At 41.0% G+C, this 14,882-nt stretch overlaps 1 protein-coding gene across 1 annotated transcript; it reads left to right on the top strand.

Moving 5' to 3' along the window:
• The first annotated feature begins 5,929 nt into the window (after positions 1–5,929).
• On the top strand, positions 5,930–12,568 carry LOC142574135 (uncharacterized). Its single transcript, XM_075683296.1, has 4 exons — positions 5,930–6,329; positions 6,928–6,991; positions 10,518–10,680; positions 12,391–12,568. The coding sequence occupies exons 1-4, from the start codon at positions 6,144–6,146 to the stop codon at positions 12,506–12,508; spliced, it is 531 nt and encodes a 176-aa protein (XP_075539411.1). The 5' UTR covers positions 5,930–6,143; the 3' UTR covers positions 12,509–12,568.
• The last annotated feature ends 2,314 nt before the right edge of the window (positions 12,569–14,882 follow it).

Below are 14,882 nucleotides of genomic sequence, written 5' to 3'. Positions count from 1 at the left end.
TTAAGATTTGTCGGTGCCAGGCTATACCAAAATGAAAATTTGCCAAGCCTAACTTCTAACAGATATGTCGGCATGAAAAATTGCTAGCAAAAATTTCTGGGCTGTCCCACCCCTGATGGAGTCTTGTGCAAGAACAGCATTTGCCTTGGTTTAGCACATTTTTCAGAGCTGAATTGCTTGATATGAACTATGTTTGGTTTTCCTCCCTGTGTTTTTTTTGTGCACAATGTCGATTGAGATTCACATGCTTTCTAATGTATTACTGTTGCTAGCTGGTGTATTATTGCAATTCATAGCTTCGATGCAACTTTACTTTTTTAATGATAAATGTGCGCAGTTGCTTGTTAAATGGCACAAGGGCTAGGTATGGCGAATTGTTGTGTGGAATGTGTTCGTCGAAATGCTGTAAATAAATTTTTTTTGTTTCTTAGCTTTCGGCCAAGTGTACTGTGAGGAATTATACACTAAACACACTACACGCCAGGGTCCGTGAACCCTTTAAGCTCAAGTTTTTCACCACATACTGCAGGAAAAGAACAGCGATGCCTCTAGTAAAACTGTGGAATGGTGACCACACAATCAAAAAGGTGGCTCAGGTTAGTTCTTTAGAAGAGGTGCTGGCCCAGGCAAAAGAAAAGGGCATCTGCAAAGCAACAAATGCAAAGGTAAAGTACAATTATTATTTCACCAAGCAGAAACTTTCTTTAATGTAGTTTCATTCATGTCAAAGGAGAACGAGCAATGCAAAACGATGAAGACAGGAACACAGAGTAACAGGACTTGCCAACCAAAGTTTATTCGGGGAAAAAAGCAGTTGCTTTCCATAAATAAATTTCAACTGGTAGTTGGCGTACATCCTGTTACCGCGTTCCTTTAATCAGTATTTTGCCCGCTTGTTCCCCTTCATTATTTCACCAAGATGGAACTACATGAATGGTTGCAAGAAGGCTTTTGCTAGCCGTCTTGGAGGAAGATAGGCTTCACATGTCAATAGAATTGTATTAGTTCTGATTTCGGTCACCGTTCTACGTTCTGTGAGGTTAGTGGCAGTGCTTCAGGGAACTAGCTCCTGAAAAATTGGTTGGCAACTCGCTCTACATTCTTATTTTTTTTGTTCCATTGTCTGCTTAATGCGAACACCACAGGTCCTCAAACATTAACCTTTCAACATTTGTAAACTTACAGACGTAAACATCCTGGTCGTGTGCTTCAATTCTTCGATGTGCACAGCTGCTTGGTCTAGACGTTTTGCACATGTGCAGCCTTACTTTTTCGTATCTTGTTTGCTTTTGGCTTAGTAAAAGTTATCGAAACTTGCGATGTTCAATCTATCTCAATTAGGACACAGTGTAATCAATTTTCACCTAGGCCCCAAAGCAGTCATTCTTGAAATACATGACATTGCGATAAGCTGGTGCATGAACTTCAAGGTGGCATCGCCACCTGCCTTATGCCTTTACGGCATATCGGGCCTCTTGTTAGAAAAGCAAGACCATTTTTGGTATTTAGAAGGATGATTTTTTAATACAAACTACATTTTTTTCAACATCATCATCAGCCTATATTTATGTTTACTGCAGGACAAAAGCCTCTCCTGGTGATCTCCAATTACCTTTGTCTTGAGCTAGCCCATTCTAAGTTGCGCCGCAAAATTTCCTAATTTTCTGCTGTCCTTGACTACACCTTGGCACATATTCTGTAACTCCAATGGTCCACTGGTCATCTGCCCTACATATTACATGGCCTGACCGAGCTCCATTTTTTCCCTCTTAATGTTAATTAGAATATTTGCGATCTCCATCTGGTCTCTGATCCACACTGCTCTCTTCGTGTCGCTTAGGTTACACCTAACATTTCATTCCATCACTCTTTAAGCAGTCCTTCACTTGTTTTCAAGCATCTTGTAAACCTCAAGTTTCTGCTCCACATGTAGTTACTGGGAAAATGCAATGATTGTACACCTTTGTTTTCAGCAATACCGGTGAGTGCCCGGTTATGATTTGATAATGCTTGCCATATGTCCTGCAGCCCATTTTTATTCCATAAATTTTCTTATTATCATAATCCCCTGTGAGTAAGTGAACTAGACAAGCATACTCCTGCGAAAATTCTAAAGGCTGACTGCTGATCATGAATTGTATACTTGAATACATCTATTGCCTTGGAGAGATTGTGTCTCCTTGCCAGGCCCTTTTCTTAACAGTAATTTTTTTGCTTTCCTTGTGGAGAATTTCTCTGTAGCGTCCCTTTAATTTTGTCATTGGTAGGTACTTTATTAGGTGCAGTTGACGGTATTGTGATATCGTTATGACAGAGCATTAGAGTTGAAAACATGGTACTGAATTTTCTTTTTCCACTTTTAGAATTTTAAACATTTTTTGTGGATAAAGCGACAGCCCAAATGAAGAATATGCTTCCCACAGCAGTATATTTCACTATTTTTTAAATGCAAGAAACAATCAAATTTGTCGCAGTGGATGCTGGCGAAAAGTATTCCTCGTTACCTTGTAAATTTACATGGGAGCTCCTGAGCTAAAGCTTCCTTTTAATGGCCGAGCGTTTGTCTGAAGTAGCCAAGAACACACTGCAAATATAATTCAGGGAGAGCTTGAGTTGTGCTAATCAATTTCATAAAAACGGTATTTTAACATGTAGTGCTTCACAGAAACCACTTGAGATTGTAACATTCATTTTCAGCAAAACTAATCAATTCATCAAAGATGTTCAATTGTCGTATACTTCTTGCTTCACTAAGTAGGCTGGATAAAATTTGTATTTTGTAGTTACTATACAAATTTATGGGCTTCATCGTATTCTAACATCTCATGCAAAGTATTATCTTGATTAATAATTGAACAAACAAATAAACCCCCTTCTAAGGCTATAGTGGTGCGATTGCGGCTGCGAACAATAGACTCCGGCTCCAGACTTCAGTGTTCAGCGCCCCTGCGACTGCTATGATCGAGGAGAGTAAACACGGTGATAGAACAGGCTTTAACAATGCTAGCATTCCAGCATGGCCAAGGCCTTGCCAAAACCTTATTTGACTGTAGAAGTATAAATGCATTTATCAAACATCATTTTTCCTTTACATCGTTTTTGGCTCAAGTATTCCTCAGGGACTGGACTGAGCTAGAAGAAGAGACGTTTGCGGAACTTTTACATGAGCTGCCACTCAATGACAGAGTATTTATAGTGGCAGAAGTCATACCTGCAGCCTCTCCTGATCCTTTCCTGTCAGGTGCCTTACTCTTTTTACCTGTCATCCTTTATAGCTTTTACAGAACCACTTAGGCTCAGTACTGTCTATCTGTGTATAAGTCACCCTGACTTTGTGTATAAATATATTGTTGAGAGGATAATACTATGTAGACCTTTCCTCTGACTAAATGTTTGCTTTCATGTAGTAAACTACATGTTCAGTACATCTGCCATGATTCAACTTTTCATGTGGAGCATGTTTTTGTCTGGTTTCCGTTTACCTATTAGGCATACCCGAGCATGAAGCCCCATCGAATGCCGCCACAAATACATTTGACATTACAAACATGAGCCCACCTCCGTTAGACACTAGCAACTTCCCAAATAGCCTTAGAGAGGCCCTTGGGAGTCAAGTGCCCCTCCTTCCAAGGGAGAGAAGGGACTTGGTGAGGCGGGTGGCAGATAATTTGTTAAACCTGTATTCAAGACCGAAGAGAGAGGAGATACGCAGCACAGCTGCACAAATTGTAGCTGCGTATCCCCTCTGTCTTCAAGATAGGAAGTTAGATGGGGGGCTGCTGGGAAGAGGTTATGACTCTTTTCCAGCAGCTGGAGAACCGAATTGAAAATTTAAATCGCGGCAAGAGATCTGCCTCGCCTACAGCAGGAGTTTCGGGCTCCAAAGTGAGAAGGTGGGCATATGGCTGTGCTAACTGGCAGCCAGTCCGTAGGTTTGAGGCCCCAGATGACACTCAAGAAAAAATACAATTCATGAAACATGAAGGAAGGAAAAACTACAAAGAAATTAATATGACCCTTGCAACACAATACATGCAGGACACATACATAGAACAAAGAACATTCATTAATACTGATCCATGTCCACACACATCGAAAGTGAAGGAGGAGTGGCCACTTCTATTCATCACCCCTTGCTTCTACAAGCACGCGGACAAACTTCTCGGGAAGAATGTGAAGGAATGGAGTTACCCCAGTTGTTGCAAGGGAGCAAGTGTTTAGATTAAAAGAAAATATTGTAAAGCAGGATCATGCATGTTTCTTCAACTACAGAATGTTCCTCTTCAATGCTTAAATGCAATTTATGGAAACAAAAATGAATGATATCTCAGAAGTCATTTGAATTTCGATGGAGTAGTTCAGAAATAAGCTGCCAAATGTCAACTTTCGTAAGCTGGTTCCTAGTTTGAAAGCTGATCAAGTGTAAATGAGTAGACAAATCTTTCCAGATTCATCACATGCACAGTAGCCCTGCCAATGCCGTGATGCCAGTAGTCATCGCCCCTTTCTTACTGTACTAAGCTCAAGGCAACCTTGAGAGTAATGCCAAGGTGAACATTACTGAATTTTCCAGTGAATAACTGGAACAGTTCAACAATGGTTTTTCTCAATTTGCTTATGGTAGTGGAAGGCTACAGCACAAGAACTGACGGAGACAAAGGAGGCACATAAAGTACACAGACACAGCGCTGACTTTCAACAAAAATGTTTATTTTGCCGCTGCAAAGCTAGATTTAAAGCGAACACTTGGGGAAAAGAAACAAGATCACACATGCGCACAGAACCTGCTTGTATTGCTATCGCACCCCGACATTTGAATCGAGGTGCGTCAGCTATTTTTCACACAAGGCTATCGAGGGACAACTGACACAGTTATTTCCCACACGTGAAATTGCGACAGCCTCGATAATTTCTCTCGTGAGGCTTGATTTTCTCCTAGATGTAATCTTGCATTTGTCGAAGATAGGTTTGCACCGACAGTCACTACAGTGCACGCCTAGATGACCCTGAGTAGTGTTGCTAACATTGTTGTGGTGTTCCGTAAGCCAATCGTTAACGCATCAGCCAGTTTGCCTGATGTAGACATTACCACATGAGATAGGTATCTATATAGGTATCTATATGAGATAGGCAAGGCGGCAGAAAGCTTTCGGTCGCAAGTATCCCGCCTCGGCGCAGCTGGATATACCTTGTGCTTGCAGGTTAGTGTCGTGGAAGGCTTACTTAAGAAAGTTAGAAAAGTTGGTCATGCAAGGACACAGTTAACATAAGGATGACGTAGTGACAACGTAAAGAAGGCAGTTATTCCATATTTTAAGGTTGGCCGAAGTGCAAATGCTGAAGTTTTTTCCGCGCATGGAAAACTGGTGTGACTGAGCAAGCAGATTTACGCTGTCTTCCAAGAAAAGGCCCAGTGTAAAACTAATCACAGACAGCGCATCACACAATGTGCCCAGTGTGTCGTATATGAGACACCTATCTCATGTGGTAATGTCTACATCGGGCAAACTGGCTGATGCATTAACGATTGCCTTACGGAACACCACAACAATGTTAGCAACACTACTCAAGGTCATCTAGGCGTGCACTTTAGCGACTGTGGGTGCAAACCTATCTTCGACAAATGCAAGATTACATCTAGGAGGAAATCAAGCCTCACTAGAGAAATTATCGAGGCTGTCGCAATTTCACGTGTGGGAAATAACTGTGTCAGTTGTCCCTCGATAGCCTTGTGTGAAAAATAGCTGACGCACCTAGATTCAAATGTCGGGGTGCGATAGAAATACAAGCAGGTTCTGTGCGCATGTGTGATCTTGTTTTTTTTTTCCCAAGTGTTCGCTTTAAAACTAGCTTTGCAGCGGCAAAATAACCATTTTTTGTTGAAAGTCAGCGCTGTGTCTGTGCACTTTGTGTGCCTTTTTTTCTCCGGTGGTACTCGCGCTGTAGCCTTCCACAATGTTCAACCAACCAGCCCAGCTAGTTACTCTGCTTATGATAGTTGTCGAATTCGTGAAATCATTCTGTGATACTCTCTCACAGCTGTATAATGTTTTCAATAAGTAGACCTATCTGGTTGTAGCATATTCATTCTTCTGTAATTTTTTGTTTAATTTCAACATTGACAGGCCACGTTTCGGGAGCGCATGCTGGAATGTGCACCACAACTGATGCATCTCATGGAGCTAACTCCAAGAAAGGACACCATGCACATAGTCGTGCATGTGCAAGACCATAAAAATGAAAATGAGGAAGCAGTTCAGATGGCTGTGCTTCCCCTTCTGTGTGCCCACTTCAAAGACGACGAGAAGTGCCTTTTTCAAGTCTTTGAGGTAGGTTGTATCTTTGTGCATTGCTTTTCTAAAAAAATTCGATATCATTTTGATTAATTGAGAATAGTTTTTGCTGTTGAGAAGTGTGAAAATGAATGTTTCTGTTCCGGGACCTCAATCTGTCAAGTAGCCCTTTTCATTTTTTTTACTGCACTACTTTGGAATCTGCTTACATTTTTGTTGAGTAGTCAAGCATTGCCACACTTCCAGTTTTAGTTTTAAGCGAGCATAGCTCTATCAAGTGCATCTGGGTTTCATTTCAGCTTATTCTTTTTTTCCCTATTTATGCAATGCTACTGTTCTGTACACAACTCTGCACTAACCAGGTGTGCTCTTTTCTGTTCCAAGCTTCATACTGACTCCTTTTTATGTGAACTAGAACACATAGATTTGTCAAATTTATCAGACGGAAGTGATTAGACACCCAGACTCCACATATCTCAAATTTATCTGAACTTGTCAAGGGAGACCTCATCTTTAAAAGTGAACTGTGTAGAATGGCACCTCTAATGGTTGAGATTTTGTAAGGACAGCAGTTGCATGTGGGATTACTTGAGTGTGTATAGTTTGTGTACACAGGATCCTTTTGTTCATCCAGGAGGGCACCAGTCTTGTGGGGGAGCTTGGTCAGCTACCTTCAACTCCTACCATCGTCGTACTAGGTAGGTTCCAATGCAGATATTAATGTCCACTGATCCTTGTATAAAGAAGTTAAGTAGCCAACAAGTCCCGATTACACTGAACCCAAAAGAACCCAAAGCAAGCACAAAAGAGCGCGAAGTGTCAACAATGGTATTGAGACCCCCAGTGCTTGGGTGGGGCTTGCGTTCCGGAACCTAAAGCTCTCTAGTGACTGGATCTGCAATTCTTTGATTGTCCTAAGCACCTTCCTATTACTTCACGACCTTTTGTTGAATTAGAAGTATTTTTCTATTATTGTCATCATGAGCATTTTCATGTTTGTGGCAAGAATGAGACCAGGGCCACGTGTGTTTCTAGAATTTAGTTGTGCTTCTGGAAGCTAACAGTGGAAGCACTTTGGAGTCATAAAAGTTATATTCATGTCGCAGTCTTACAATTTATGTGTCATTTATGGGATGCAGAAACAGGAGTTGAAGGATAGCTGTTAGTCTAGTCTTGAAATACACATAAAGAATGAAAGTGTTTAACAATTGTTATTAGGAATTCATACTTCTGTATTTTGTATTTCTTATTCAATTGGCCACAGTACCAGCACTGCTACGCACGGTAAATTATGTGTCTTGAATTTCAGTGTCTGTTATAGCGCAACAATATCTAGGCAGCAAGCGTGTCTGTTATAAGATGTGAACATAGCTCTTTGGTTACAGAAGTCATATTTGTCACGTTGCCCTTTCTGCACATTTTTGGAAGGAACCTGCCCCACTTACTAAGCTTGTTTCACTTGGTGTAATTTTAATTATGATTTCACACATGTTCACAAGTGCAGAAAATGTGACCCTGGGCCTTTCATGCATTTGACTGATCTGTGACATTGCTTATGAAGTGGAGATGCAACTAATAATGTGGCTGAGAAGGGATATTGCATTAACATTCTTTTCCATTTTTTGTTGATATATTTACTGCAGCTGTTAGCTTTTCCTGTGGCAATATAAATAAGTTTGCGAACAGTAACTAATAATAATAATAATATTTGGGGTTTTACGTGCCAAAACCACTTTCTGATTATGAGGCACGCCGTAGTGGAGGACTCCGGAAATTTTGACCACCTGGGGTTCTGTAACGTGCACCTAAATCTAAGCACACGGGTGTTTTCGCATTTCGCCCCCATCGAAATGCGGCCGCCGTGGCCGGGATTCGATCCCGCGACCTCGTGCTCAGCAGCCCAACACCATAGCCACGCCAACAGTAACTAAGGCTTCCTCAAAGTGCTCCAAAATGTAAAAACCACAGCAAAAGCAATTAATGCATGTGAGTTGAAAATATGAAGCTGTGGAAAAAAAAAGCTGCAAAAATATGTTTATGTGAAACAGGCATTGTTGGAGCTATATGCCTAGTTTTGTTGCAGCATTAATATTATTTGTCGACTGTGTGATCACAACCTCATTGCACCTGCTTGTGCCAGAGTGCATAAAGGAGATTTACTTCATTTACTGAAGGAATATATTACTGACACAGCAGTAAAGGGTTTGAAACCTTATGCGACCGCTAGTCCACTCTCTTACGCTGACGAGGACTGTCGCCTTCACTGTTAATCTTTTTTATCATCAGGCCACCTTATCAACGCTAGCTTCACCATCACTATAACACAAAGAAAAAATTGAGTCCTTTTATGATTTGAATGCAAAATCATTATGACTTCTCTAATTAATCAGTTACATCCATGATACATGTCATACATTGTCACACGTGTCCTTTACAACTCTACCTTAATCCACCTTGCTCTAATTTGCACCAACATTAAACAACCTTGACGTAATGGTTCTGCGGAAACCCTCAAGGTTGAGAGAAGTAATTAAGAGAAAATAAGACATCCACCCATTTGTAGCAATTTCTACAAAGGAAACCCATACGGTTTCCTCAAAAGAAAAGCCTCACAGTTGAAGAAAAGTTCGTCCTGGTCCGGGACTCGAACTCGGGACCACCACCTTTCCAGGGCAGCCGCTCTATCGTTTGAGCTAACCAGGCGGCTGGCAAATGGCAGGGCGAAGTCGAATTTGTCAACAACTCGAAGCAAAGGCCACAGTTTGACGTAATGGTTCTGCAAAAACTCGCAAGGCGGAGAGAAGTAATTAAGGGAAAATAAGACATCCACCCATTCCGGACGAGGACGAACTTTTCTTCAACTGCGAGGCTTTTCTTTCGAGCAACCCGTATGGGTTTCCTTTGTAGCAATTGTTACAAATGGGTGGATGTCTTATTTTCCCTTAATTAATTCAACCAGCTTATTCTACTCTAATGTCACAGCCAGATGGCTGTGACGTGATGTGTGCAATGACACACGCACTAGGCACATTTTTAGTCAGCCAGAACCATCCAGCTGCCGTGGCGTTGGTGAAGCTTGCTTGTCTCGCACCCCAGAGGCCTGGGTTTGACTCCCACCTAGACCCAAATGTACCAAATTTTGTTTTCAGAGTTATTAATTTACTGTGTTTAAACATGTTTTTACTCCTTGTGTTGTCGGCCCTACTTTTCTAACCACCGCTTGATCATGCTGGATTTTCTGCCTCATCAGACATAAGGCAGAGATTTTGTGACCCCTCTGTACATGCCAGCTGCAGTGTAGCCCACTGCTAAAGGGAACACCTCAGTGTAGTGCTTGTGCTGATTTTTCCCCCCTCTTGCAAGTTTACAATGTTCCAACTTTGCAGCAGATGACTTGTGGTTAGGGGCACACCAGCACTTTTCTACGTACCTGTGCAGTGCATTGGCACAGCTTAAACAAAAACTTGCAGCTATAGCGCCAGCAGTATGAGAGCTGCGCATTAGTGAGTCCTAAATGCTCCACACTTTACATGTTTCGCATTCAACAAAATGCATTACTTTGTCATACAGAAAAGAAGGTGCATATGGCAAACACAATAAAGCTGCAACTTACTTATTTAAACAACTCTCTTCCTTCTTTGATATAACAAAATATGTTATTTTCATTGAAAGGCTATATAAATTATTCTTTATAGAAGGCTATATAAAATTCGAAATATTTTTCAAATTCTTAATCTAATACAATAGTTTAGAACACCTAGCCCAATCAACAGCCCTACAATCACTAGCTTGTTATTGTTATGCCCCTGTAGTGGGTGAGCAAAATTACTTCGAGAGAAAGCAGGCAAGCAAAACCTACATCATGGTCTCCAATGTGGGAAGGTGCTGCTGTCACAGTAAACGACTATAGAACAGGAGGAATTGATGGTCTGCGATCTTTTTTATGAGTAGAACTTGTTGCTGGGCGAGTTGGTTGGGATATAATGAATACATTGTTGCACCAAAAAAGGAAAATAAAACTTGGGAAGGAAGAGTACGCAACGACGCTCAATCAGTGCACAATCTGTTGTTTCGTACTCTTCCTTCCCAAGTCTTTATTTTCCTTTTTTGGCGCAACAATGTATTCATTATATCTTTTTCCAGAGGGCAATAATGCAGGTTATAAAATGTCAATAAATGTTTTCAAATAGAATGTAATTGTGTTTGGTCATTCTATTATTGCAGGGAGCATCTTCAAAAAAGACTGCTATATAGCAGCAGAACAGCAGCTCCTTTTTTCAGAAGGATTAGATTTTGTGGAGGCGACGTGCCTGCTGTTTTTGACATACTATGTATTAAATATGTCCTATGCTGAAGGAGCAGCCACCACATTGGAGTTTTTGCAAAGGTACAAGACATCAGTATGCAGCATTCATTGAGCATGTCAATTGGAAGTTGTAGAAGCTACGTGTGATGTTTTTTTTTCATTTACCTGTGTAATGTGTATTGGTATTCTCTTAGTTTTAAGTTGCGAAGTGTAACGTACTAATAAATTCTCTCACTTGCTTCTTTTTCAAAGCTTTTCGGTGTATTAACACCGCTTCTGTGAGTTATCATACATATTGATCATACACAACATGATATTTTCAACAAGTGCCATTCTACATTTTTACAGTACCAGAGGCATATGTACTTTCTTGAACTGTTGCAACCACATGCAAGTGCATTGGGCTCCTGCCCTCTTTAGCTTATTTCTGTTCCAGCATTGCACATTGCACCATCTATAGAGTTTTGTATTACAAGGGGTTATTGGGTCTGATATTCAGTTAAATATTATAGCTGGCCATTGACTAGTGTTATTATAGTGCAGAATGGTATTTCTAGTCTGATAAGGCTTGGGACTGGGAACAAACACATGCTTTCCTCGTAATTCTAATGTTTATCTTATGGATAGCCCTTTCTAATGGGTGTCATGAAAAATAGCCACACGAATAACACGCTGTGGACTTCGTAGTAATGTATACAGGAACACATAGTCTGCTTGTTCAGATTCAAGGAGGACAGCTAAAAAGGAACTGCTAGGTGTACCACCTGCACATCAGCACTTGAATTACCATAGAATTCTGTCTAGTGTCTGGTGCCCTCTGTTTCCTTGCTTGCTTGCTTTCTTTGTAACTGCTCCTAATGCATCTCCTTTAGTGCTTCATTTTAATTTTGCGTACCTATATTCCTGAACGAAGACTAAAGTGGACTAGTTACTATTTCAAATTGTAGAGGTTACATGCTTTTACTCTGACTGGATGGCACACTCGTGGCGTGTAACATCACAAATGATACATAAACAATGCAGTTGAAATGTGGGCACTTTCTAAACTGATGCATCTACTTCAAGAAGAATGAATGGGCAAACCACATACATGATGACTATCTAAGTATGTGCATAAAATTCTTTTGAGATGAAAATGAATATATTGTATACTGAGCTGGAATTTCTGGTGCGAGATGGTGCTGTAGAGCAACATGAACTCGATGTAGGAACCAGGGTAGAGTGAGGTGGCACGGAAGGTGCCTCTGTTTTATAATACATGTGACGTCACATACCACATTGAAGGTGGAGCCTGATTCGCGGAATCGGTTACCAGAGCAAGTGCAGTTTTGATAACCCGGCTTGTGTGACAGAAGTTGTATTCTATGTAGCGTCGCATAAATTTAAGAGGATTTCTTTTCATTGAAGAGCAACGAGAATGTGGTTAAGCCCACAATGTCAGACTTGTGCTACCTGCAGGATCAGTCTACAATTTTAGACTTTAGTAGGATGCTCTTGAGGGCTAGTTGGTTCATACTTGAAAGAAGGTTGAAACTGTGCAAGAAAGCTAGAACAAGGAAAGGAACACACAACACACCATAAGCACTTGTGGTGTCTTGTGTGTTCCTTTCATTGTCCTCTTTCTTTATTTTTTGTGCAGTTTTAACCTTCCTTCAGTTTTTGGCTGCACTATCTTTGGAATTGACCCATATTTTTTTTTGGTTAGGTAGCTAGAAAGAAAAGTCACCTGACAATGCCAAGAAGGCTGTTCACACTGAGAATTTGTGTCTGATGTGTTTACTTGTTTTGCAGACAGATATTTGACATAAATCCAACAAAGGGCAGCAGATGCCAAGGTGCAAAAAAGTCGCGCACCAATGTGAGCATGAAAATAATGAGACTCGCCCAGAAGCTTCGAGTGAATCAGTGAACCAGTGAGTATGTACCCTGTAGATTTTACTGATGCCTTGCCATTCTGGCTGAATATTATTTTGGTTGTTGCTCCATACTGTCCATTTTTATTGTTAATTTGTGTAGTCTTTTTACCATTACACCAGGGGGTTGTTCTGTAAGGGTTTGCCTAGTTGAACGTCCATTTCAGTCGCTGCTAATTGGCTGAAGCAGTATGAGCAAAGAGGAGGCAGGCTGGAGGCACCTTACTCATTTTTGCTTGTTCAGCTCCAGCCAAACGGCAATGTACGAAATAAACAGTCGACTAGGTGGATTGTTACACAATTAACCATCCCGATTCGCCACAGTGGCTATGGCATTTTGCTGCAGACTAAGTCATGAATTCAGTTCCCAGCTGTGGCAGCCGCATGTTTATGGGTAAAGAATCAATAAATGCTTGTGTACTTAGATTTATGGGCACTTGAAAAAACACAAGATGGTGAACATTAATTTAGAGCTCTCCATTACAGCATTTCTCATGGCCCACTGTGCTGTTCTGGGGTGTTAAACCGAATGATATCTCAACAATATAGTACCTTAGTGTGAACATGCCAGAGGTTGGTAACCAAGGCTGGGATGGAGCAAAAGTGGTCAGACATTTGTTCAATGCCAGCTTGTGATAATATGCATTTTATTCAGTATTTGTCCTAAGCATATGGTACCTAAGCAACCTTTACATGATCAAGAATGTTAAGTACATATGGCACGATAAACAAAACATACTTCTGTTACAGTTGGAGAATGTGGGTGCATAAAAGCATTGCGATTAAATTTTCATGATGGGCATGTATGAAGACGAAATTACTTTGCTTCAGTTAATATAGCTGCACAGTAGTGTCACAAAATTTATTACCCGTCTTGTGATCATCATCTGTTTATGTCCACTGCTAGACAAAAGTCTGGCCTAGCTACCTCTAGTTAACCCTGTCCATCAATGCATGCTGAATCCTGTGTTAAATATCCTTAATCTAAAGCAATCTTGCATCATCCTTCATGGATTTTTTTATCGTTTTCACATATGTGGTTATATATATGAACACCGTAGTGGGTAGAGGGACTGAGGCTGGTTATGTAAAACTAAAGGGGGCACTAAGCAGAATAAGCTGTGCTGTATTTTTATGTTACCGAAAAAAAAGCAGCTCTTACCAGAGTGGCTTGGTAAGGCAAATATTATGCAGGCTTGACACCATTTTTTTGGCCTAATTATTAATTTTTAGTTGGTCAAGGTAGTATTCTTGTATTCTGCCTGTTCCAAAGACTGAACTCTGCAGGATTTGAGAATTTATAATGTGCCACAATGGCTCAATTACAAAGGAGATCATTTGATGATGATGATGATATGTGGTCTTTAATGGCGCAAGGGCCAGGTGTGGCCAAAGAGCGCCATGACAAGTGGTGATGTTGACGATGTATTATGGAGATGTGACTTGGCTGTAAAGTGGCCTAAAAATAGTTGCTGTAAAGTGCATAAAATCTACGTGATATAAAATTATGGCGATGACTAATGACGAATACTGTGAACATGAAAATCCATCGTAAAAGAATGATATATCATTGAAAATATATGAGATGGTAAAATTGGCTGGAGCACTGTTGCCTCGCCGGAGCCCTTGAAACACAAGGGCCTAGAGGCATGTGCTACACGAAAGAGCTATCACAGCGGTATCCTCTGAAGAGAGGACCCGCTATGAACATGTGGGGCTAATAACATGAAGGACAACATCTTTCAAGAAGTCTAGGACTGCGTTAGTGTCAAAGAGTGGTTCTGGGCCTAGAAACATTACAGGATGAAGGGGAATGCGCTGCCGGTATGCTAATGGAAAATGTTTGTTTCTCTCAGATTCGGCTTTCCGACACTCCAGGAGGACATGGAGGACGGTCAGCCTCTCCCGCATCTCCCACAGGTTGGGGGCTCATTTCCAGTAAGTAAAAAGTTATGCGTGCCAAAAGTGTGTCCTATTCTTAGACGACAGAATAGGACATCTGTCCGGCGTGATTTTGTTACAGGAGGCCAGAAACCTAGTTGTGGCTTTATTACATGCAGCTTATTATTTGTTTCCAGGTCCCACAAGCGCTGCCAGTAGTTTCGCAGTTTCCTTCTTAAGAAAGGCTTCAGGTCTGCGACAGGGACTGTAGCAGCAGAATTAACAGTGTGTGATGCAATTGATGTGGCCATTTGGTCCACTAACACGTTACCCTGGATGCCCCTATGTCCAGGCACCCAGCATATTATCACATGCTGGTTAGATACATATGCTTTACTTAGGAGGAATAGAGTTCAATGATTATAGGGTTTTTGTGCTTACAGAACGATATCAAAGACTTCACAACACTTAGGGAGTCCGTATATATAA

The sequence above is a fragment of the Dermacentor variabilis genome, chromosome 3 (assembly GCF_050947875.1).
Source record: "Dermacentor variabilis isolate Ectoservices chromosome 3, ASM5094787v1, whole genome shotgun sequence".
Lineage (NCBI taxonomy): Eukaryota > Metazoa > Arthropoda > Arachnida > Ixodida > Ixodidae > Dermacentor > Dermacentor variabilis.
This window is presented reverse-complemented; position numbering and strand designations above follow the sequence as displayed.

Coding starts and splice junctions, on each gene's coding strand:
- LOC142574135 (XM_075683296.1), top strand. CDS start 6,144: ATGCTGGAATGTGCACCACAACTGATGCATCTCATGGAGCTAACTCCA. Junction 6,330..6,927: donor GCCTTTTTCAAGTCTTTGAG/GTAGGTTGTATC, acceptor TTGTTCATCCAG/GAGGGCACCAGTCTTGTGGG. Junction 10,681..12,390: donor ACATTGGAGTTTTTGCAAAG/GTACAAGACATC, acceptor CTTGTTTTGCAG/ACAGATATTTGACATAAATC.